Source organism: Podarcis tiliguerta, assembly GCF_965153285.1.
Source record: "Podarcis tiliguerta genome assembly, chromosome: 5".
NCBI lineage: Eukaryota > Metazoa > Chordata > Lepidosauria > Squamata > Lacertidae > Podarcis > Podarcis tiliguerta.
This window is the reverse complement of record NC_139538.1, coordinates 56,908,236-56,931,554: the sequence shown is the minus strand read 5'-3', so window position 1 is coordinate 56,931,554 and position 23,319 is coordinate 56,908,236. Positions and strand designations below refer to the sequence as shown.

General features: G+C 40.7%; 1 protein-coding gene across 5 annotated transcripts in view; it reads left to right on the top strand.

Moving 5' to 3' along the window:
• The window catches only part of LOC310677204 (uncharacterized protein), a 99,352-nt gene that overhangs the window by 49,422 nt on the left and 26,611 nt on the right, over window positions 1–23,319 (top strand). For 3 of the 5 annotated variants that reach the window (XR_014510979.1, XM_083439779.1, XM_083439780.1), the window contains exon 3: window positions 240–402. Coding sequence is in view for 4 of the 5 variants with exons in the window: in XM_083439779.1 (XP_083295905.1) it covers window positions 240–402 (163 nt within the window). In the remaining variant the exon portion in view is untranslated. Of the gene's footprint in view, window positions 1–239; window positions 403–564; window positions 614–23,319 lie in introns of all 5 variants that reach the window. The other 2 variants (XM_083439777.1, XM_083439778.1) reach the window with 1 other exon arrangement.

Here is a 23,319-nt window from a genome sequence, read left to right as displayed (position 1 = left end):
TTTGGGATCTTGGATGGTCAAATACCACTATATAGTTAGCTCACCATTGCTATGCAGGTACAATAAAACCTTAGAGTTACAAATACCATGGGAAATGTTCATAAAGATGAACATTCTGCTGCTTCTCTTGAAATCTCAGTGTGCCACTCACTTTTCCTTCCAAGCACACTGAACACAAACAAACATTTTCCTGTATTCCTATTAACTTCAATAAGCCTCCCCAACTTGGTGCCCTCCAGGTGTTTTGGACTACAGTTCCCATCAGCCCCAATCAGGATGGCCAGTGGTGAGGAATGCTGGGTCACATAGTCCCAACAACAACTGGAGAGGACGAGACTGGGAATGGCTAGCTGAAAGACAATCCCCTCATTATTTGGTTTCAGTCTCATTATATCCCAAAAGGTATGTGGTTGGTTTGTTAGTTTACTTCTTCAAGTTTTCATAGTCTGTTTAATAATATGGAATGTAATCTAGGCAATCCAAATCAGCCTGTTGAAATTCTAAAACCCAATCCCCAAATATCTGTTTTTTGTTACTCACATGGATAATTTCTTTTTTTAAAAGGCCAGTGAACTTTTGCAGTAGAAATAGTGGTAAGATCTGCTCTCAACAGGTCAGTGGTTCAACACAATTCTATCATAAGCACATGCAGTAAGTTCTCACTGTAAATCTAAGGAGGGTAGGGAAAAAACCTTCATTAAGGTATCAGGATATATAAAAAATAGTTTTCATATGATTTGCAGCCTTGAACATCTTAAACAGCAGCATTGCTCACTGGTGAGGAGTAATGAAAGGATAGGAGAAACAGGTTTTATCCTACTGCTCTTTTAGTGGCTTTTGATTCCCACCCAAGGGACTACCCACCTCTTGGGCTCCATCAATCCACTCTCTTTCTATGAACCCTCTGCCACCTCTCAAACCTGAGAGTGATGAATTAGTAGAGGCAGTGTATTGCTGTGTACATGTCTGCCCAGGGATGAGTTGAGAATATTCATCTCGTTTCACTTGTGACCTTTTTCTGTTCTGCAAACCCAAAAGGTCTGTGCTGCATAATAGGAACTCAAAACAAAAGATAAGCGAAGTAACCTATGCATTGTTGAACGTTTGCTTGACCTTATGATTTTAATAGGCCCTGCTAATTTTTAATTGCACAGTCAATATCTATTATACAAATTAAGTGGTAATAGGTATTTGTATTTTTTAAAACGAATTAAGCTGATTACACAAATCTTTAACCAAGCAGTGACTAATCCGAGGCACAAACATTCCTTTGATAAGATACATTCAAGCAAACATTTTTGTGGCAAAATGTTATCAGATAGCAAATAATTAGGTTAAGATGCTCCGTTCAGATCGTTAAGTGATGGTATTGGGAGCACTCCAGAAGGGATTGCTGTACAGTAAGTTCTTTAGACTCCTTTGTGGCTTCTGGCTAGGCTGCTAAATTCCTTGATGCTTCCCAAAGCAACCACATTCTCACACTGCAATTTAGAGGAAACCTTTTATCAATAACGTCGCAAGCAAAATTATGGTGTAGCATACGTAATTCTTGACAGTCTACAATCTGTGTGCTGCTGCGCTTGTGGAGGTGCGATTTTTGACAAGCAATGGGATGACATAGTTAATCCTATAAGAATATCTAGTATGTCTATTCTTGCCTGATGTGATTAGTAGAAAGGAAGAACCAAAACATTTGTTACCCACCATGATATAGAAAGATGACTGCAGAATGTTCCAAACCATGACAGTGTTCCGTCAATGACATTCTGTCCAAGGACTTTGGAGAGGTAATCGGGTAGGAACTGTGCCCAACCACATTTACATAGATGTGGGAAGTGAAATAGTTTTCTGGCCCATATTCCAACAGACAGCTAGTCTGTGGTCATCGAGATTCCTTCACCTTCACTTCCGTTCTCATGGTAGGCCAAGGTCATGCCAAAAACCATTTAAGATATGTACTCCCCTTATTTCTGTTTGTCCTTTTGCGGTATGTGGTTCTGTAGATGTAAACAGTTTGGTAGAAAGACAGAATGGAGGAATATGTTCAAAGGAAGAAGAAATGCTAGGGTGAAGCATGTTTACATTTTAAATGGTGAATTGTGCAGCACTATAATTTAAGAAATAACTTTTGAGCAACTCTTGGCTTCTATTCCTTTTTCTTTCTTTCTTTTTAGAGTTGAGCATGCCCCTGATTTTTAATTTGCATTTAGGAAAGTGCTCGATGCCTGGATATCTGTAGAATGTCAAGGGTTAAGTAACCACATTTCTCCATGTGGTAAGTGTAGTTTGGAAAGTTCTCAATTGTTTGGCTTTCCACTTTCAGTGTTTGGTTTCTTGTTACATGAAGCATGGAGAGTTTAACTAAGCTGTTTTTCATTGTTGAAAGAAAAGTAAATTGCAAATCCCCTGGAGAGGCTCTTCAGTTCAGTTACTAACATCGCTATTTCTAGTTTCCACATTAGATATCCCCGACAATAATATTGAAGATCAGGGATCCTGTGGAGCTTCACTGTTCTGAAATATATTTCATTCTGTAGGGCTGTCGAGCTCTGGAATAAGAACAAAGCTTCAAATTAAGTGCACCTCTTTCAAAAGACAGAGCGAGTCTTGCTGCATGGACACATATTGTTCATAGGGATGGGTGGGAAATGCAGTTCAGTTTCCATTTTTAGGTGAGCCTACTTTACTTGCACCAAAAGAATGCAATACCCAAATACTGCCATGTTTCTCCAAATGTGGTATAGTTCCCAAACAAAAAAAAGTGAGTACCCAAAAATGTTTAATAGGGGGAGAGTGGGTAAAAATGCATATACTAGTGGGAATGTGGGTAATAAAAAATGCATAATATTGAGGAAAATGTCTTGAAAAATCTATATATTAGACAAAACCCATATTACTAAAATTAGAAATCCTGCATAAAACAGGCACCAAGAGCAGGCCCCGTAATCAGATCTCCAGCTGCTTAGTTTCTGTAAGCTAAGGAAAGAATATAGGGTTCTTAAAATACGTTCTCTTTGAAAATTTAAGTCACCATTTCTAGCACCTGCTACTCTTCAGTTGCTTGAATGGCCACAATGTAATATTAATTCTTCACATGAACATTTGCAGGGCCTAAGCAGTCTTTCTTCTCCCACTGAGAAGAGTGTGTTGCCAGATATCCCTGGCCCTTCTCTTGCAACAATGTGGGTGGTGATGCTTCTCTCATACATGAAGGGGAAGCTGCATGTTTATTTACTGTATTTATATTTCACTTTACAAAGAACCAGGGTTGCCACCTTTGGTCGGCCAAAATAAAGAACAGGTCGAGCAAAGTATGGGACAGGTTGGGGAGGACTGGGGAGCTAAAATTATTTTACCTGGTGCAGCAATGACTTCAAAGCAAACCACTGCAATTGGGTTTATAGTGCCATCACGTTTTAGCTGCTCTGCTCTGCTCTGGACATTATTATTATTATTATTATTATTATTATTATTATTATCCTGCCCTCCCTAGCCGAAGCTGGGCTCAGAGCAGCTAACAACAGTAAAAATAACACAGTTTACATAAAATCACAATCAATTAATTGAAATACATTCTAAAATCAATTCACTCTAAAATCAATTCAGAGCCAAATTAATGGCAACCATTGGGCTAGAGATCTATGAGGATTACAGAAGGAGGGGGTCAGACTGTGCCTTGGCCAAAGGCCTGGTGGAACAGCTCTGTCTTGCAGGCCCTGCAGAAAGATGTCAAGTCCAGCAGGGCCCTAGTCTCTTGTGACAGAGCGTTCCACTAGATCGGGGCCACAGCCGAAAAAGCCCTGGCTCTGGTTGAGGCCAGCCTAACCTCCCTATGGACTGGGATCTCCAAGATGTTTTCATTTGAAGACTGTACGGTCCTCCATGGGTCATACCAGGAGAGGCGGTCCCATAGGTACGAGGGTCCTAGGCCATATAGGGCATATAGTTGCACTGAATATGCTCCTTGAATTTTTCTTCTTCTTCTGATCTTGCTGTTTGGTCACCTGTCCTTCCTTACTGCCCATGCCCTGCAAACTCTTCCACTCTCCACCAGAGAAGGCCCATTTGTAAACCCCGCCACCCACTTGCTTTTCAAGTCCAACTCACCTGCCCCCTTTGCAAGGGCAAAAAGAAACCTCTCTCTGCCGGCACCAGAGTAGGCCTGTGCCCTGCAAACCTCCTCCTCTCTCTCTCTGCAACCCATCCTCCCTGCACAAAAACTCTCTCTCAAACTCGTCCCATCCCCACCCCACCTTTTGCCCACGTCCCACAATAACTCTCACCCTCATTCTTGGCTGTCCTCCTCATTGTTCCACCCTGTCTCACCTAAACTTCTGCTCTCCTCCTCCCATCAGACCCACCCTCTGCCCACACAGTTTGGAGGAGGAGGAAGAGCTTGAATACATGAAAAAGACATCCCGTTTGGAGTCCAAACAGGACAAGGCACACTTTTCTCCAAAAAACAAAGAGGACGATTGCATTTTTCTAAGTATCAATCCTATCTCCTATTCTGTGCAGTCTGATTCTACAGGTTTTGGTTCTGCAGACCCTTGCCCACCAATACCGGACAGAGTGGTTTCCAATTTCTGGTTCAATATCAGGAAGCTGGTGCAAGTCCCCCACTGGCTATAATGCAGTCTCAGACGTTTTGCACTCGGTAGTGCAGTCTCTCCTCTTAACCGTGAGCCACAGCGAAGGGTAAACCTTGGGAGTCAACATGTAGGCAATGCTGGGCTAGATGGACAAATAGTCTGACCTGGTATAAGGCAGCCTCCTAGGCTCATTATCACCTTAAAGGCTAAGGAATGAGGAGGAAAACCAGGTTGTGTTGCATTGCATGCTGCTAAGAATTCTATGACACAGGTGCACAACTTCCTTAAGCCTACACAGCAGTGTCAAATTTAGGAATCTGAGAGAGAGCTGCCAGTTCTCCCTTCTCCCTTTGGAAATCAATTTTGCAACTATAAAAATATGTGTGTGTTGCATGTCTGCAACTTTGACTTGCATGATGCTGCAATTTGTTTAAACTGTGAAACTGTATGTATAAAAACATCGCTACAGTTATTTTCTATATTCAATTCCACTAGAAGAGTAATAAGCAAACTCCCCCTACAGGATTTATCTGTCAATTGCAATATAAATATATTCTTGCAGGCTCTGATTTGTTCTGCTAAATATTTGGTAATCTGTAAAGACTGCTCAGAATAAACTCAGTTGCTTCACAAAGACAGAAGTATCTTCATCAGAGTATTGTACATTTCATTTCCTTTGCAAGATGAATAATGCAATGAGAACACCCACTCCCTTTTCCCTGGTCCCTCAGGCCAAAATAGACAAGTTCAACTACAAATGCTAAAGGGGAATTTTTTTGCAAACTGCTATCAATTATCCCACTTTTTATTAGCAAGGTTCCACTGGGCAAAAAAATAAATAAAAATGTTTTGATTAGGGATTTGGTGTTTTGTTTGTTTTGGGGTTTTTTTATCTGAAAGGAAAAAAAGGTTTCAGAGAAGAAAGAAATGAGATCAAATTAAAGCAAAATCATTTTCTTGTATTTAAAAAGCTTGATACTGTTTTATACAGCAAATGCCTTTTGTCTTAAGCCATTCACCAGGAACTAACACTGCAGGTTTAATGCCAACAAATTCAACCGCTGCAAATGCAAATGTAACAGCCCATTTTTCTCGCACCAAAACATACGATAATAATACTTTTTTCCAATGCTCCATACTTTTCGTATTGCTGCTCTGAAGTAGCTTGGGCATATTGGCCTGAGGTTCTGAAGCACCTCAGGCAGTATTGTCTGAGGTAACCTGATGTAAATAATGATCAGGAGCAAAAAAATAGAGCCTAAAAGAATCATAGCCCAGTAGTAGAATATGCTTTTCACAATGCTGATTGGGTTAGTTATGCTCAACCAGTAGCCTACTATGTCAAACAAAGTCCAGCAATCATTCTGAAAGTGGTTGGGGTAGATGCCCCTGAGACTGGTTTGGTTAGATTCTTTGTTATACCAGCAAGGCATGTCTGGCAAAGCAAGAGCAATAGGAGCTGGTCTGAGGCAAAGTATTCTCAGTTAGCAAGGGAGCCAAGAGTTCAGGCACAGGGAACTAATCAGAAGAAGCTGTTGCTGCCGAAGCAGCAGACAAGCAGCAGTTTAGTGCTTTTAAAGCTTTTCCTCCACTCCTTCCTGGAACCCTGGGCATGCTTCAGTCCTTGCCCCATCCTCATGAGTAGGACTCAGAAATGGCAGGTTTTAATTGGGTCTTCTGTTCTGAGCCTTAGCTCAGCCGAGTCACCATCTCTGCTCCTTAGGTGTTCAGGGTAATGGTAGGCAGAGGAACAAGCTGTAGGTGTGAAGTCAGGGATCATAGATTCCCTTGATTCTGTGGATTCCTGGGGTAGGTGGATCATTTGGGGCTAGTGGCTTCAGGGGTTATTGCCTCCCCATGGTCCTTTTCCATGGCAAATGGTGGGATCTTTCTCCTTTGAGATGCTAGGATAGTTCTGAGTTGAGTGTGGGCTAGTTCTAATGCATGGTCAATAACTCTTCTGGATTTGTTCTCTGCCTGAGACTAGTTCTGTGCCAAAATATTTCTCAAAAGTTTCCTTCTGCTGCAAAAGAAGCTGCCATTTTTTCCCTGCCTTATTCTTTTTGCACTTGAGAATTTCTTTAGAACTTTGGTGGGTACAGGATTTTGAGCTTACTATATAGTTGTAAGTCTGCTAAGCTTTTATTTCTCTAGCACTCTGCAGCCTCCCTGGCTGCCTGCACTTCCTGATATGAAAAAGTCCCATGGGAGGATTTACTACTTGACATCTTTCCCTGGGCACCTGAGGAGGCTGCAGTGTACAGATTTGTAGTATAAACGGAAGGACACTCACCCCCTCCACCATCTCAAAAGTAAGGTTAGGGCAACAGGAACACCGCACACCACCCATGAGAATTCCACAAACATTTCCTTTTTTCTTTCATAATTTTTGGATGCAGTTTCCTTTTTCATTAATCATTGGAGAATGATAAAGCCTGACAATCTTTTCCCAACTAAAGGAAGCAGTGCTCAACCAGGCCCCTGTGAATGTGACCTCTGTCTGGAAGAATACCCCAAGATCAGCACATATCCATTTGCAGGTGTTACACCCTGACCATGAGTAGGAGAGTGTTGACAGAATACATTGTTTGAAGCAAGAAGGGAGGCATGAAATTCTGAAGAGCAGCATCATTCATCTGATACCACAGAATCACTCATTCCTCCTTCTATCTCCTTGTCACTCTGAACTCCTAGACTGGCCATCTAGGAGTCCTAGTGCTATACCCCTGCAGAGTATGCGGTAATGTATGTGTGTTGTACATTAAGGTGTGTGTATATGAGAGCTCTCAACTGCTTTCTGAATTGTATTCAACAGTTCAGTCTTGCCTTTTCTCCTCACATAAGACTCTCCCTAAATTAATTCAAGTTTTGTATAGATTGACTATATGCCCAACATCACTAGAACATCAGGCAAAGGCTTTATACAGTTCTCAGCCTAATAAATTTGTTTTAGCCTGCACTGGGATGGGAGAGTTGTAACAAATGTGTTGCAGACAGTTTGGACTCAGTGCTGTGCAGACAGCTCCTTAGCATATACTGTTGATGCCAGACAAGTTTTGCTTTGCCTATTGATAGGCTGCAACTCAGCCTAGGCCAAGATTTATAAAAGGTCTCCACTTCATAAAATATTGCGGGCAGATTGAATTGAGTACTTTTTGTTTGCTTCTGACCTTTGTTTGAAAAGCATTGGCCTACCAACTAGAGGTTCAGAGAAGAAGTGTATTAATAGGGTTGTAGAGTGATATTTTCTGGGCTGCCTTTTGTGGCTGTTGCCTGGTTATCATCATATTCATTGAAAATGTTGTGAAAAAAGACAGGGGAATTGATTGAATTAAACAGAAACAAGCAACATTAACCATTATGTTATATTGAATTTTACACTGGGACTCAATATGCATTTGGTCAATAAATTGTTGCAATTATAGCATATAAAAAGTATTATTTGCATATTTGGAACTATATCTGGCCTTGGCTCTAGGAGGTTATTTACACAATCAGTGTTCTGTTACCACATGGTCTGCTTATTTTACTTGGTCTCACAGTGAATCCACATGGAAATGAATTGTGCCAAGGATCCAACACATATGAGGACTTCATGCCCCAGCCTCAGGATAATCATGCATGTTGACCTCATCCTAAAGCATCTTGGATCTGTCACATAACTCAGGGCTACATGGGTTAGTTCCTATCCTTCACTGGAGCAAGGGAACTTTTAGATTCTGTGCAATGTATGTCAGTCATGAGATGACTGAAGGAAAACTCCCACTAATTTTGGATAAAGTGTTTCTGTGAACCCATACATACAATCCTACAAGTAGAACATATTGTTCTAATGTATGGTGAGAAAAAAATGTGCCCTACCTATAAGTGTGAGAATCAAAGCATCAGTATAGTTGAATCTTTCAATAGGTTCTTTTTCACAATATCTTTAATTTCTTATGCATGAGGTCAATGCTGAAATGCTCAGATTACAACAGAAGCCACAATCTTTGAAATACAAACTGGTATCATGCACATTAATCACAATGGCTGGGGTTGACTCACACATACGTTCAATAAAAGTCGTTTTGCTGATTCCTCAGTTGACTTTCATTCTCTCCTCTCCTGCTTTTAAACAGCTGTGAGGTTATGCATCCTGCAGATGGATGAGCCACAATGCTCATACAAACTTGTATTTCTCTTTTGTCAGCTTAAATTTTTTGGCCCACCGGCCAACAACTGCAGTAGGGGAGAATATCTCAGCTGGAGGGAAAACAGATTAATGTCTCCTCATTCTGAAAAAATGTGGCTTCCCTTGGTCCCTGATCAAACTTATCCCGAAAAGTGTTATTTATCGAGGAAAATAGATAACCGTACAAAGGTTTTTCATAATTGCCTTTTGAAGAACTAAGATATTTGTTGCACTGTGATGCTTTTCAGTAAAGTACCGTACCTGCTGCACATTACTCAGTTGTTTAACTGGATCAAAACAAGGAACTTCCTTAATGTCAGAAGATGTGGCATCACTGAAATATTCAGTCACCGACGTGAATGGAACTGAGAGCTTGCATTTATTTCACAGTAATAATAATACATGGGACAACAGTCTCATTTATGCATGCAGGGTTTTGGTAGGGTGTTTCTAAACATATGATTATTATCAGGCTTATAATGGTGTTTGGGAGGGGCTGAGTTATAGGAACATAGGAAAGTACCATATACTGAGTCATACCATTGCTTCATCTAGTTCAGTAATGGTTACATTGACTGGCAGAGGGTCTCCAACTTTTCAGTCAGGGGTCTCTCCCAGACCTTCTTGGAGATGCCAGGAGTGGAACCTGGGACTTCCTGCATGCAAAGCAGATGCTGTACTACTGAGCTACAACCTCTCATAGGTGACTCACTCATATACTGTATGTAATGGAAAATACATTTTCATATTCTCATCCACAACCATCTATGAACATGATAGCATGAGAGTCTTTAGGGTTTTTTTCACCCATTGCATCTAATGTTCATTTTCATTTACATGAAATGAAAGTTATTACGGTGGTGGTGGTTTTGTAAAGACATGGTATTGGAATATGGTTTCAGAATGCAACATCATTTATGAATGGGGGATTTAAAGCATGGCAGTCTCAGCTGCAAGGAGATTACTAGGGTTTACATTTTCTGTGTACACATTTTCTGTGCCGTCTTCTGAATGCAGTGTCATCAGGAAGCCCATTCAGATTTGTTCAAAGAGTCTTGGTTATGCATACACAGTTCACAAAAATATTCTGTACTCCAGGTAGGCCTGTGAAAACAGCTAAGCAGGAAAAAGAAAACATAACTCATTCTCTTTCAAATCACATAGGCACACAGAAGCACAAATTGGGATGATATGCCAAAATTCAGAAGGCACCTTCTTTTTTAGTTCCTTTCAGCTGCTTTGAATTTTCAACTTTTATTGCTCAGGATGGTCCATTTTGTTGGCATTCATTGCATACACACACACACACACACACACACAAATGTCATGATAGGATATTGGAGACAAAAATGCTCAAGATGCAGACACTGTCGTTGAAAGGAATGCACAAGTATCTTTACAGGAAACTATTACCATAAAGACTTGCCTTTCTTTACCCTATGATTTCCTCTGGAAGGAACATGCCATAATTGCATTCTTCTAGGATAGGGCCGTTGACCCCAGAAAAATGTTACCCACAGACTAATTGTCTTAGAAATAGGCATGCTTAAGTGAAGATTCTGAATTAGGATATGCAGCCATGACTTCTACCAGTGTCTGTGGCTGAGCTGATGTTTGAAATGTAGTCTTTTCAGAAGCTAGTCTTGCATTGCTACAGAAAGTGGTCTGTTTTTGCATTTGACTTTTTCAGAACTCTGCAAGATGCTGAATATACAATGGAAAGTTGCAAGATTGGGAACAGCTTGGATAGCAGCAGGTTGAGCACAGCAGCACACATGTAGCAGAACAACTTTACATGTGCTATTATGGTTGATGTTTTTATTAGATCTGTTTCCATTGACCAGCAGTGTGCCAGCCACTAGGGGAAGGCGGGGGGGGGGGGGGAATCCCAAGGCGAAGCCTATTGGGTACACTTAGATCATGAAGCAAAGGAGATGAGTATGTGACATGAAGCATTTTACAAGGTGCTTAACAAGAACATGATTGGGGGGGAAATTGAAATCCATGAAATCAATGCCATAAACTTATATTGTTTATTCTTGGCAGTTAGTGAAGCGCAACAAGATCAATGTTAGAACAACATTATTCACTTTAAATATCAATGGCTTGAAAGAAGGAAAATGAATGGATGGATACTATGAGTCCCGTACCAATGATACTAAATGGGGAAGTGGGGGAGGTGGAGATGGAGTCAATACAAAAAGCAAAGAATAATACATTTTAAAATTACTTGGTTTGGCATACAGGTAAGTAGATTAGTGATGAGTACAGTTCAATATGACGAAGAGGAACGTAATGAGATGGGGGTAGGGGAGTAACTTGGGAAAGAGATGGGCTGACATTTCATTACACATACACAATTCAAGTCACTTATTGGAGCTGTGAATAGTCAGATGGGAGAACTAAGTGCTTACCTGTAAATCATCTTGCTACTGTTTCTGAGTCCACAACTGGAAAAAAAATCCTATTTCAGCTGAGGGGCAGGTCCGTTCCAAAATTCCTTGACTGAGGAAGTAGCCTTTTCCTCTGACACCTGGCTAAGTTGATTACTTTCAAAGGAGGGAATCCTGCTTACAAAAAAATACTGATTGGTATTATGACGACACTGCAAAGCCAAAATCAAGTCTCATGAAAAATCTGTCTTTTGACACTCAGTGTAGATTCAGGTACCCAGTTTGACATCTTGGCCAGGATAGTGAAATTACTGCAGGACTTCACTCTTTGATGGAATGACTCATCATGGGAATATCTAGACACTTGACATTACCTGGCTCCCCCCATATGCTATGTGCTTTCCAAACTGTAATTAGGATGAACATACCAAACAATTTGCTAATTTGTTAAAGTGATCTAATGCCCTATCAAAAGCGATGGGGGGAAGGACTCTATTGGGGATGGGTGACTTCTTCTCAACTCACGTAAGATTGTCTCCTAAGATAAGCTTTGAAAATAACACCCATTGGCCATAGCTCAACTTATTTTCTAAACTAACCTGACTTTGAAAGCTGCCCACTGGGCCTTTCTCTCTTTCACTTCTGGCTTCATCCACAGCATTGTGCAGATGGGCTGGCCTCACACCAACATTTGTGTGGTCATTCTAGTAGTATGGAACCTGTATGCATGAGCAGCTGAAAAGCAAGGGCTTCTTTTCAGATGTGCATCCTCATTGCACAATGCCAGAGGCAGGGCCAGCAGTGCAGACTCCCAGTTCATTGTATAGACCCCTCTCTCTCAGGTAATGCAAGAAGGGGGCTTAGACAAAGTGAATTTGATGCTACACTCCCCCACTTTGGAACCTTCCACTGAGTCTATTGTTCTATTGTTACTAGCTGCTCTTCTCGTTTTCCAGCTCTGACTTACATTAGGGAATGTCATAGGATTCCAGGCAGCATGGAGTGCATGATGACAGACAATTAATTGATTGACATGATTTGTGATGTCACCCAAGTCAGTATTGCTGCTCACACCTTTAGAGCTGCATGCATCAAGTTGCCCGTCTAGCACATTATTGAGTGAACATTTTTATATTAGCCATGTTTATTTGACCTTTGTTTTCTCCCACTGGTCTGTTTACAATTCCACCAAGCAGCACACTAGGAAGCACTCAATTTTGTTAGCATTTCAAAGTCTTCTTGATTTCATACTACTTCATTTGTTCTTGCTTAAGATTCTTTTGGAGCAACAAATGAAAGAATGATTCATATTTGTCTTTGACACATATGGACTAAATGTAGCATAAACGGCATTCTTTCATTTGGTACTTGTTACTTAAATGAATATTTGTGGTGGTTACACAGCAAGGCTTCAGAATAATGTAAGCGTTAGTAATTGATTTTCTTTTTAATTAATGAAATTATATGATGTATTATGGCTGTGCTGCATGTAATACAAGATCTCACAATACAGTAGATTTACTTTAATAATATATTTTTTTATTGTATTAAGTCCCTGGAATATCATTTTTCAGCCATGAACAGCAGCTGTAGGTTTTAAAATGTGGATTTTTCATTTCTCTAAAATATCGGTAAGGTTTTTAGAGCTGAATATTAAGTGTCAATGCGATATACTGTGGACAAAAGATTGGTGCTGTGAGAGGTTTGAGGTACGAGGAGGTTACATTATATAAAGTGATTTTCCTTTGTGAAACAAGCAGAAGAGGCCTAGGGATAATCTTTAGCCTCCTTGGACATACTTTAAATTTCTGCCAGCTGCCAGTATGGTGAATGAAGCATGGTTACAGTGCCAGGAGTTGGAACCAGTTGACAATAACCAAATTCCTTCAGAAGGCCTCACCCCATCTTCCCTTCCATCTCCTTACACTGACCCACGTTGCACCACCAGCAACAAAAACCATTCTAACCTACAAATGTTGTGGCTTGGGGCTGCCATTTTAATTCACCTGAGGGTAGCAAGTTAGTTTAAAAGGATGTGTGAGTATGACAGGCCTGTGGCACGTATAGCTTTGTTCTCCAATGGCTAGAGATGTGGGGACTCTTGAGGATGGTTGGGGGGGGGTCTGTTGCCCTTCAGCATCTGCCCCTGAGGTGATTTTCTCACTCTGCCTAATGGTAAGGCCAATCTTGCCTGGCGTGACACAACAGGAGTATGTAACATGGCAGCTATATAGAACAGGTCTTCTTGTGTCACTAACACTTCATCCTCTAAAATCTCAAGTACTGGATTCCTCAAGCAAGCCTAGTTCCTGCACATGCATTTTAAATTTGCTACCTTGACATAATCAGGACTAAAATCTGTCATTAGAAAATGAGCAGATGAGCAGTGTAGATGATTTACAAGATGCCCTTAGATCATATAACAAAGGAAGATGGGATGTTAGGATTAGAATAAGAGCTCTGATTCAAATGGCAATTTCATCCTTCTTGTGGGTAAATGAAGAAACCTGAATAAAGTTTCCCAGTTTGTCAGATGACGTCTTGGAGGCACAGGTGCTTTCCAGTGGTAAGAATTACAACACAGAAAATAGAATAGTTAGATTCAATAGTGATTAGGGACAAACAGTGGTTAGTTTGCCTCCTAGGAGATAATGATCGTATACTGTAAAATGAAAAGAAAGCTAATGAGCGTATGCAATAGTATTTGCTGGACGATCACTAGAAGCTATAATATTGGAATAAGAATGTGGAATTAATTGCATTGAGGGAATTGAATCATGATTTATTTACAGGCAAAACCTATCATTTGCTAAAACACCATGGATTAGCTTCATGAAGGAAATGGACTACTATAACTAGACCAAAATTAAAACCATTTATGAGAGAGCATTAAAATATAAATATTATAATAGGAAATGGTGTTGAAAATGAGTTACAATTTATATGAAAATATAAATTTAGTTTGTTGTACAAGATTGTTCTTAAGGTGTAGCATGTAAAATAAAAAAGTTATATTGTTTTCAGGATCAAAATATAGTGGGATATATAGTGAAAATGTATGTCCACTTACTTCATTCCCACAGAGAAAGGACAAGGTTATTATTACATTAAATAATACAGTTATGAAGCCTTCTGTAAAGCTAAGCTGATTTATGCAGCTGCCCTTAATATGTACTGATTTTGTAGGAAGTCCTTAAATTGATACTGATTTCAGTCAGGCTTCCATTCCTAGAGTTACACTCTGTTCCCCAGGTGCACTGCAGATGATGTCTAAACACCCTCATCGACCTCAGGAGGGTTTGCTGTGTCCTAGGCAAGAGCAGGAAGTGAGGGTTTGAATAGAGGTGTTAGTGGTGGGTTTGTCTGGGGTGAAAGTGATTGTCTCTCAAAGCTTATTTTTAAAGGCAAACTACATTATCAGCAACCTGGTACAATGCATATCTTGCTGGGCAGTACCACTTCGGATGGGGAACGATATGTTTGAATGCCTCCCTAGTACAACCACCTGCATGTATAAAACCGAAATGCTTGAGTGACATGCTAGCTTCATTACGTGCAGGGTTTGTGTGCGTTTATGGAGGATTGTTGAAAGACTTCGCACCCCACACCCCGCTCGCAGTTGGAATGGTGTGGCCCAGCGATAGCTGCAGCATGTGAGGCTTGCTCATTGTGTGTTTCAGTTCTGAGAGGCAACGGCATACAAGAATAAGCAGGGAAGAAAATTGTTTGGTTCAAATTTTCATACCAGCCTACCTCATTCATACTTCCCAAAACAGTATGTGAACCACAACACAGCTGGCCTCCATACGTCTCCCAGTTTTGCAGTGTAGTTCTGACTACCCACCCACATTCTGCTGATTAATTTGGGACATGTATCTTTTGCTGCCACTTCCCCATGTTAGCCAGCTGGGGCTTCCCAGCCCCTGTCTCTGTTACCGGTGGCAGCTCCTTCAGTGAGTGCCAGACCGGTACCTCCAGTTCCTTCTCCTCCTCCTCTTCCCCATTGCCATCCTCGTCTTTGTTGTCTTCTTCTCTTCCTCTGGTGCGGGTGGTATCAGGCAGAGGAGACATGGCCTCTGAGGCCAGTGGTGGCAGCCTTGCTTGCACCACCAGAAACTCCCTCTGCTCCACCTCCATGGGCTCCGACTTGGGTGCCTGCTTTCATGTGCAAGATGTGCATCTTTTGGTGCCAAGCTCTCGCGGGAGTCAGCTGACTCGTGGAAGAACTCAGCACTGAAAATGGGACATCCAATCAGAAGCTAGGATGGCTTCTTTAATTCTGGGGTGTCCCGGTCAAATCGGGACTGCTCACAGGTGTGGTTCCACAATGTGGAGAAAAGTGCATATTATAGAAAAGTGTGCATTCATTTTCTGTATTTATATTTTTATGTTATTTTGGAGGAGGGAGTATTAGAAATAATTATAAACACTTATATTAGTAATATATATATATATATATTAGGTAAAATTGTTTGGGGGAAAATGCTTATATTGGGACATAGGTAAAGGTAAAGGGAACCCTGACCATTAGGTGCTCATCTCGCTCTATAGGCCGAGGGAGCCGGCATTTGTCCCAGACAGTTTTTATGGGTCATGGGGCCAGCATGACTAAGCCACTTCTGGCGAACCAGAGCAGCGCAGGGAACGCCGTTTACCTCCCCACCGTAGAGGTACCTATTTATCTACTTGCACTTTGATGTGCTTTCGAACTGCTAGGTTGGCAGGAGCAGGGACCGAGCAATGGGAGCTCACCCCGTTGCAGGGATTTGAACCGCTGACCTTCTGATCAGCAAGTCCTAGGCTCTGTGGTTTAACCCACAATGCCACCCGCGTCCCCTATATTGGGACATAACTGCATGCAAAATTGTGTATATTTGGTGAAGAGCGTGCGAAAATTTTCACAGATTTTCATGTGAACTTATTTTAAATGTAAACTGATCTGGAAGTACAGGCAGCTGAACTGGGGGGAAAAATGAAAAACAAAGAGAAACGAAGAGTGGTTTGTGTGTCTGTTCCAAGTAACTTTCTCCACCTGTAAAGGCTTTCCACCTTTCAACAACGATTGCTGTTTCAGAAAGCCCAGGTCCAAATATCTGTTCTGTGGCAAAGCTCATGAAGCCTTGAGCCTACCCTACCTTACAGGATACTCAGCTGAGCTCCTAAATGGAAAGAGGGAGGGAAACACAAATGCAACACATACTTGGTAGACAGCATGAATCATTTGCACTCCATTGGTTGGCTCCATGGAAGCCTAGTAATTTTGTTCCACTTTGAACATTGAAACAATTTATGTAGTCACTAGAGTAGTTATCATTTTTCTTGGAAAGCAATATGTTATACATTTGGTTCAATATATCTAAAAGTAAGATTCCTTTTTAGCAGAGTTAATGTTTTATTTTTCCCAGTTTACCTTAATAGAAAACTACAGGCAGGAGATGATTTGGGGGAGTGGGATAATACCAAAGCTACTCCTTGAACTGGGATCTCCTGACCCTCTCAGAGGACTTACACGAAAAAGAATATAAATCATGGAGGAAGTACCGAGAGCTTTAAAGAATTATTTCTGAAATGTGAGATGCAATTTAAAATGACTTTTCATCCGTCAAGGTCTACTTTAAAACTCCACCTGACCAGTTAAAAGTCATGTAGAGAAAAATGACTGGAACATGTGTTCTGTGTATTTGTGCAGAGTTTGTCGGAGCCCTGCCATATTAGTAAATTTCGTGCCAGCTGTATGGTATTTCATAATTCATGCTCATCTCGAGAAAGAAAGTCAAATAAAATTAGCTAATTTCAGATTTGCTATAAAAAGAAACACATTTCTGCTATACAAGCATCTTCGAAGATTATTTATATTGAAAGGCATCCTGAGGCCAAACTGTTAAGTGGGGATAATGGATATAAACCACCTAAGGCATGTAGGTGACTCATTAATGAATTACTTGTAAAACAAAGTCAGATGTTCCACTCAGGTAGAAACTACGTCTGAGTTATGTGCTATTAAGAGTTGAAGAAAAACTGAGGAAGGGTCATGGCATGTATTCTCAAAACTGCAGGCTAAAGTATTACATTAACATGTGCCTGGTTTTCGGGTTGTTCAGCTGTCCTTCAGACTCCACAGTGCTGACTTTGCAAGACACCTTATTTTTTTTACTATGCACCTTTGAAATTTTTTATATTTTTATATTTAAATCAACAACACTTTAGTCTACTCTTCTGATCACAACCAGTACTGGAATGCCTTGGTTTGAGAATGCCATGGAACATACGCATTCACTTGTGTGTGCCCTTTTAAATTCAAAGCATGAAACGCATAAGAAAACCTAAGAAGAATTAATGGTCAGCCATGGGTCAGTTGCAGAGCACATGTTTTGCAAATGAAAGGTCCCAGGTGGAACCCCCAACAACTTCAGGTTGGGCTAGGAGAGCCCCTGCCTAAAATCCTGGAAAATGTCAACAATACTGAGCTAGACAATTTGGTTGTCTGACTCACTATAAGACAGCTTTGCATCTTCCCAATCATTTTTGATCATGTTCTACATCACATACTGGGTTTAGGAGTGGGGGTTCTTTTACAGAGGATGCATAACTTGGGAGACATAACACTTCTAATCCCTGACCAACCCTGTTGTACTTAGAATAAGAATGATGGCCATTGAGAGAGATAATAACAAGAGAGATAACAACCTGGAGGTGGTTCATTGCCCTAATCCAGCAATATCATCTGAATAATAGAAGAGGTGTGATTCGCACATTGATGTCCCCCACAGCTTCCCATTCATCTCAGCTTCCTATTAATCTCAGATGAAGATATGGATGTGAACAGTTGTCCTCCCTAGTGGCATGTCTACTCATGTCGACCATGCTCCAGGAGCTGGTTGGAGACTTTCTGTTTTCATAGTCACCCACATGGTGAGCAGTGTTCAAATACTGGGGTCACCCATAATACGCAAATAATACTCACGGCCTCTACAGGATGAACCATAATGTTTTAACCTCCCTGGCTATGGGCAGAAAGGGTTTGGGGGGGCCTTGGTGCTCTAATAAGTAGCCAAACAAGTGGCATCAGGATAGTTCTACCACAATTAAACACATTTGACAAGGATTTGCCTGTTGATCATATAGTTAGCTGGTTCTTCTTCATCTTCTTGAAGATCTGCTTACATTATCAATCACAATAACCCTCAGGTCAGAAGCAATTCCAAAGCACAGATGAGCTCTGAATAGATTTTAGACAGCTGGCAAGTGAGTTTCTGAGAATAGATCAGACCAAATGTTTTGCCAAGGGCCAGCCGACAGCAGAGGACTGCCAATAGCTGGTCCTGAGTCAGTGCCAGTGCCCAAAGAATAGTAGTAAAAAATCTGCTTTCTAAATTAAGGGCACTTGCAAATGGACAAAAAGGGTTTGCTGAATGAAAAGCACCAGGTTCAGTCAGTTGTTACCGGTTAATGTCCCAGTTTGATCCTCTTTTATTATTTTCCTGATGTCCCATCAAGGCTGAAATAAAACAGAGTCAGAGCTTTGGTATCGCTGATGCATTCCTTCCCCAAGCAAATGGAAGGATCCAGCTGACTGTGGGGTGTGTATAGCACAGCTGGGTTAAGAAATGAACTCTAATATTCAGTGGAATATAATAATAAATCATATAGAGAAATGGTGCTCCAGCAGTCGGAACAGATGCGAGGACTGTAAGCAGGCCCAGCCCTAGACATTTATGTGCCTGAGGCGAAGGACAATATCACACCTCCTAAACTGCTGCCTTTTTTTTTCAAAATAAGTGGCCTGTTTAAAGACATTTACTTTAAAGCATGACTAACATAATGTATAACTTGGCCCTAATCCAGGCTTGGTACATGTGAACTGGCCCAGTGTCTCGTACAGTCAGGATGCAAGCACAGAAGTGTTTATGTTGAAGTAGAGCACCTATACGAATGCTGCGTGCAGTATGGCCTTAGTCTCCACAATATCCCCATGGTTATTCCACTTAACCCAATAACACTTGATGTTAATGGGCGCTTTGTGTTCCCACCCCCTCTTACTTCCTGGGTGCTCCCCCTAAAAAAAGCGGATGCTCCCCTGGTTAACACAATGTTCAATTTAACCCTTAGTGTTTTGGATTAATGTTAAGCAGAAAATAAGCCAAAACTGAAAGCCAAATCATCCTCATCTCATCATCACCACCATCATTTTTAAATCCTTTGTGACATTTTGAATTGTGAGAAAATAATTTTATGGCAAGTGCATATTTTCTATCCATGTACTCGGTATCAGTATACTCAGTATGACTGATATTCATAACTGATATTGTTCTGTAGGTGATTTTGCAAGTCTTCAGAGAGTGAAACTTCTTGTGAAAACATACCCACTACTTGCAATAATAGGAAATCATAAATGAATCAATTTGCTTGCTGACCAAGTGATTTGCCATATCAAAGTGCAAGTTTGCAAGATGTATATTCCATTATTCCAGATTGCACTCCTGACAACTTGCATTATGAACATTTGGCAATTGTCCTTTGATATTTTGAATGCTAACTACAGTGGAGCTGTCAGCAGAAATAAATTTCTTATTAAATTTGGAGCTTTAACAAGCAAGTCATTTGTAGAACCATCATTAAGTCTATTGCAGCACTGCAGAGCAAAATGAACTGGGTAGTGAAGTAACTCAATGGTTAAATTATCTATATTCTTACATATTCATGAAGTGAAGTGGAAGTGAAAGACTTAAAAATGCAGTAACAGAATTATCTAATTATAACAAAAATTGTGTTACTAAACATAAGTTGCTGGGCACAGCAATTCATCTATTGCCTCTGATAGAACATTTATGGTGTTTTCCTATAATACAGCCAGGAAACATAGCAGTTATACACCTCCCCAAATTTACACGGCATTGGCCTTGAACCAGCAATCAGTCACATAGACAACAGCACCCTGGCATGCAAAGGGAGGGTGCATATTTGTGTGCACACATTTTAGCATATGTGGAACTGCTGCTCCATCCATTGAAAGGGGGGGTGCATAAGAGCTCTATGCTAGCATTCAAGCACACATGAAGCTCTGGATTGGGGCAATTATGAAAATATTTGAATAACAATGTGATCTTGCATGGGTCAAGAATGAACACAATAGGCCCCTTATATTAGAATGGTCAATTCAGTTCTGTTCATTTGCTTAACACTACAAAGCAATCGAATGACCTGAACCTTTGGGCTGTCTCAGCAGCAGTGAGACAATGTCATTTGTAGGCAATAAACGTTTCATTCTGTTTTATTGTGGGGTTATGTGTGGCCAGGCATTATGATCCAAGTGTGCTGTGTGAGTAAGGGTAGAACTGGGAATGAAGTTGGCAACTAAATGCTGCTTTTGAAGATCATGCACATAGATGACCATTCCAGGAAGGAAAAGACTCATCTGAATCACCAGCCAGTGAAATAAAATTGAATTTAACAGATGACTCTGCTTTAAAAGCTTGCACTAGTGGGCCTGCTAATGATCATATTTCACTAAGTTGGGGAATGCCGTTCAACCTCACATGTTGCATCATTTAAAGTTCTTGTACAACAGTGAAAATTTCAACCTCACAATGCAAGAGACAAGACTCTTTTCCCCTTCTTCCTATTAGTATGTGCGTTTCATCCAAGAATAATACATTGGTTATGAGTTATGCTATATACTTTTATTTCCACTGCAATTCCAGAGGTTTGTCACCGTAGAAAGGTATCCGAATATTTATGTCTGAATTACATTTCAGCAGCATGGTGGTCAACTGCTGTTCCATTAGGTTGTAACGTGATTTCATTGGCATGAATATTCATGGTTTTCCCGAACATATTAAACAGTTTCTTTGATGCTCTCTATGCCTCTTTCATCTCAGAATTTCCTTATTTTAGCAACCATATCTAGGGCATGTAATGAAAATTATTATGATTTCATCATCTCAACAAACAGTAAAACCTTAGATATGCTATTTATTATTTTATGTTTTCATTGCCTAAACATAGACATCTTCCTGGATGTCACTACCAAGTTACTCTTTTATCACTTTCTTAAGACAGAGCTCTCATTGTACCCTATTCTGTCCCATGGATGTTAGCTCTCTTTTCAAGCCACATTTGAACCATACATTTGAAGCACTATTATACATGACTTCCCCCAAATAATTATGGGAGTTTGCTTGCAGTTTGTTAAGGATGCTGAGAGTTGTTCGAAGATCCCTGTTCCCCACACAGTGCTAAAATTCCCACACTCCCTTGGGAAGAGGGATTTATCATTAAACCACTCTTGGAATTGTAGATATTTTAATTGTTTTTTCACTTGTATGTTTGCTGTCCTGGCTCCTGGGGAAGGAAAGATGGGGTTATATCATCATCATCATCATCATCATCACTACTGCTACTATTACTATTGCCACTTCAATCTCTGAGTAGTGCAAGATTCTGGGTTCAAGTGCAAGAACCCAGAGTTCATGTTCCCTTTTGGAAATGAGGCACAGTTGAGACTGTGGTGTCTTTATGATACAGTGGTGCCTCGCAAGACGAAATTAATTCGTTCTGCGAGTTTTTTCGTTCTACAAGTTTTTTCGTCTTGCGAAGCACCAATGTGTATTGACGATTTCCCATAGGAATGCATTGGCGGTTTTTTTAAAAAAAGGCACAAGACGTTTCATCTTGCGAAGCACGCCCATAGGGAAATCCGTCTTGCGAAGCAACTCAGAAAACGAAAAACTCTTTCGTCTTGCGAGTTTTTCGTCTTCCGAGGCATTCGTCTTGCGAGGTACCACTGTATATGGTTTATTTACACATGTACAAACTGATCCTGTGATGGTTGGGGTTCCGAGCATCAAAACTCTACTCCAATCTCTAGCTTTGTCTTTCAGCTACAAGCTGGTCATCTCACACAGAGTCCCTTTCCTTTGTTTCCCTTAATGGCCTTTCAGCCAGGCTGTCACCTCAACAAAGGAAGCTAGCCTAGCGGGTTAGAAGGGTCTTGCATACTGCCTACTGCCTCCTCCCCCCCAATATTGAATCTCAATACCTTTAACTACAGTTCCCCTGGATTCTTTGTGGGATGCCATGACTGTGGAAAGAGGTCTAAAAATTATTTCAAAATATATTGCAAATGTAGCCCCTGATGGCATCATCAACTGGTATGGTACGGCAGTCTTTGCCACAGGACTGGTGAGGTGAGCCTATTTGGAAATAGACCCACTAGATCATTTCCTCATTGGAAGTAAGTTTTTCTAGTTCCTATAACAGCCCTTGCAACAGTAGCAAATAAATGCTCACTCCAAAGATAACAGCAGAACAGTAATTTAAGAAAATAAACTAATTTGACCACCTCACCGCTTACTTCTAACTCCAGATTATTTAGGAATAGATTGAAAACCAGCAGTCCTTGAAGTGTGCACTTCTTTCCTCCCTCCGTTGTGAGAACTGTTCATTTGTTCCTACAATTTTCTTCTTGGGCTTTTTCCCCAGTTAGGATGTGTACACACAATGCATTTAAAGCCCATTACCCCCTCAAAGTGTCCTGGGCATTGTACTTTCTTAAGGGTGCTGGGAATTGTAGCTTGCGGTGAGTAAACTATGGTTCCCATGAGTCTTTTGGGGTTTGTGCTTTAAATGAGTGGTGTATACAAACTTCTAAACATGTAGATTTTCCATCCTGCTTATAATGTTGTGTTATTAGTCTTAAGTAGTTATGAAGGATGCCAGTGGAAGAGCCCAGATGGCAATCTCTGCTGCTTCTGTGAACTTCTGGTAATAGGCATAAATGCACCACAGGCAAATGCTAACCAGAGTGTGAAAAAATAACTTCATTTTTTCCAGAATGAGAGCCGTGTCAAATATTTGCCTGTGAATGTTTTTGGGACGAACATTCTGCTTTTAAGAGGCATGAAAAAGCTCCAGAAAAAATATTTGCTTTTTACTTGCAGGGAAGTACACTGTTTGAACTTGTTCACAGCCATTGTTTCCATGGGATTACTTCAGCACCATAGTTTTTTACCCTTTGATCCTTATTTCCTGAAGTAATCCCAGCCAATGAGAGATGTTGTAGTGAATGCTAGACCAAATGCATTGAATTTGCCATTCTTGGAGGAAATAGGTGTGACTTCAGGTACAGGATTAAAAATATGGCCCTGTTTCAGGTTAAACATGG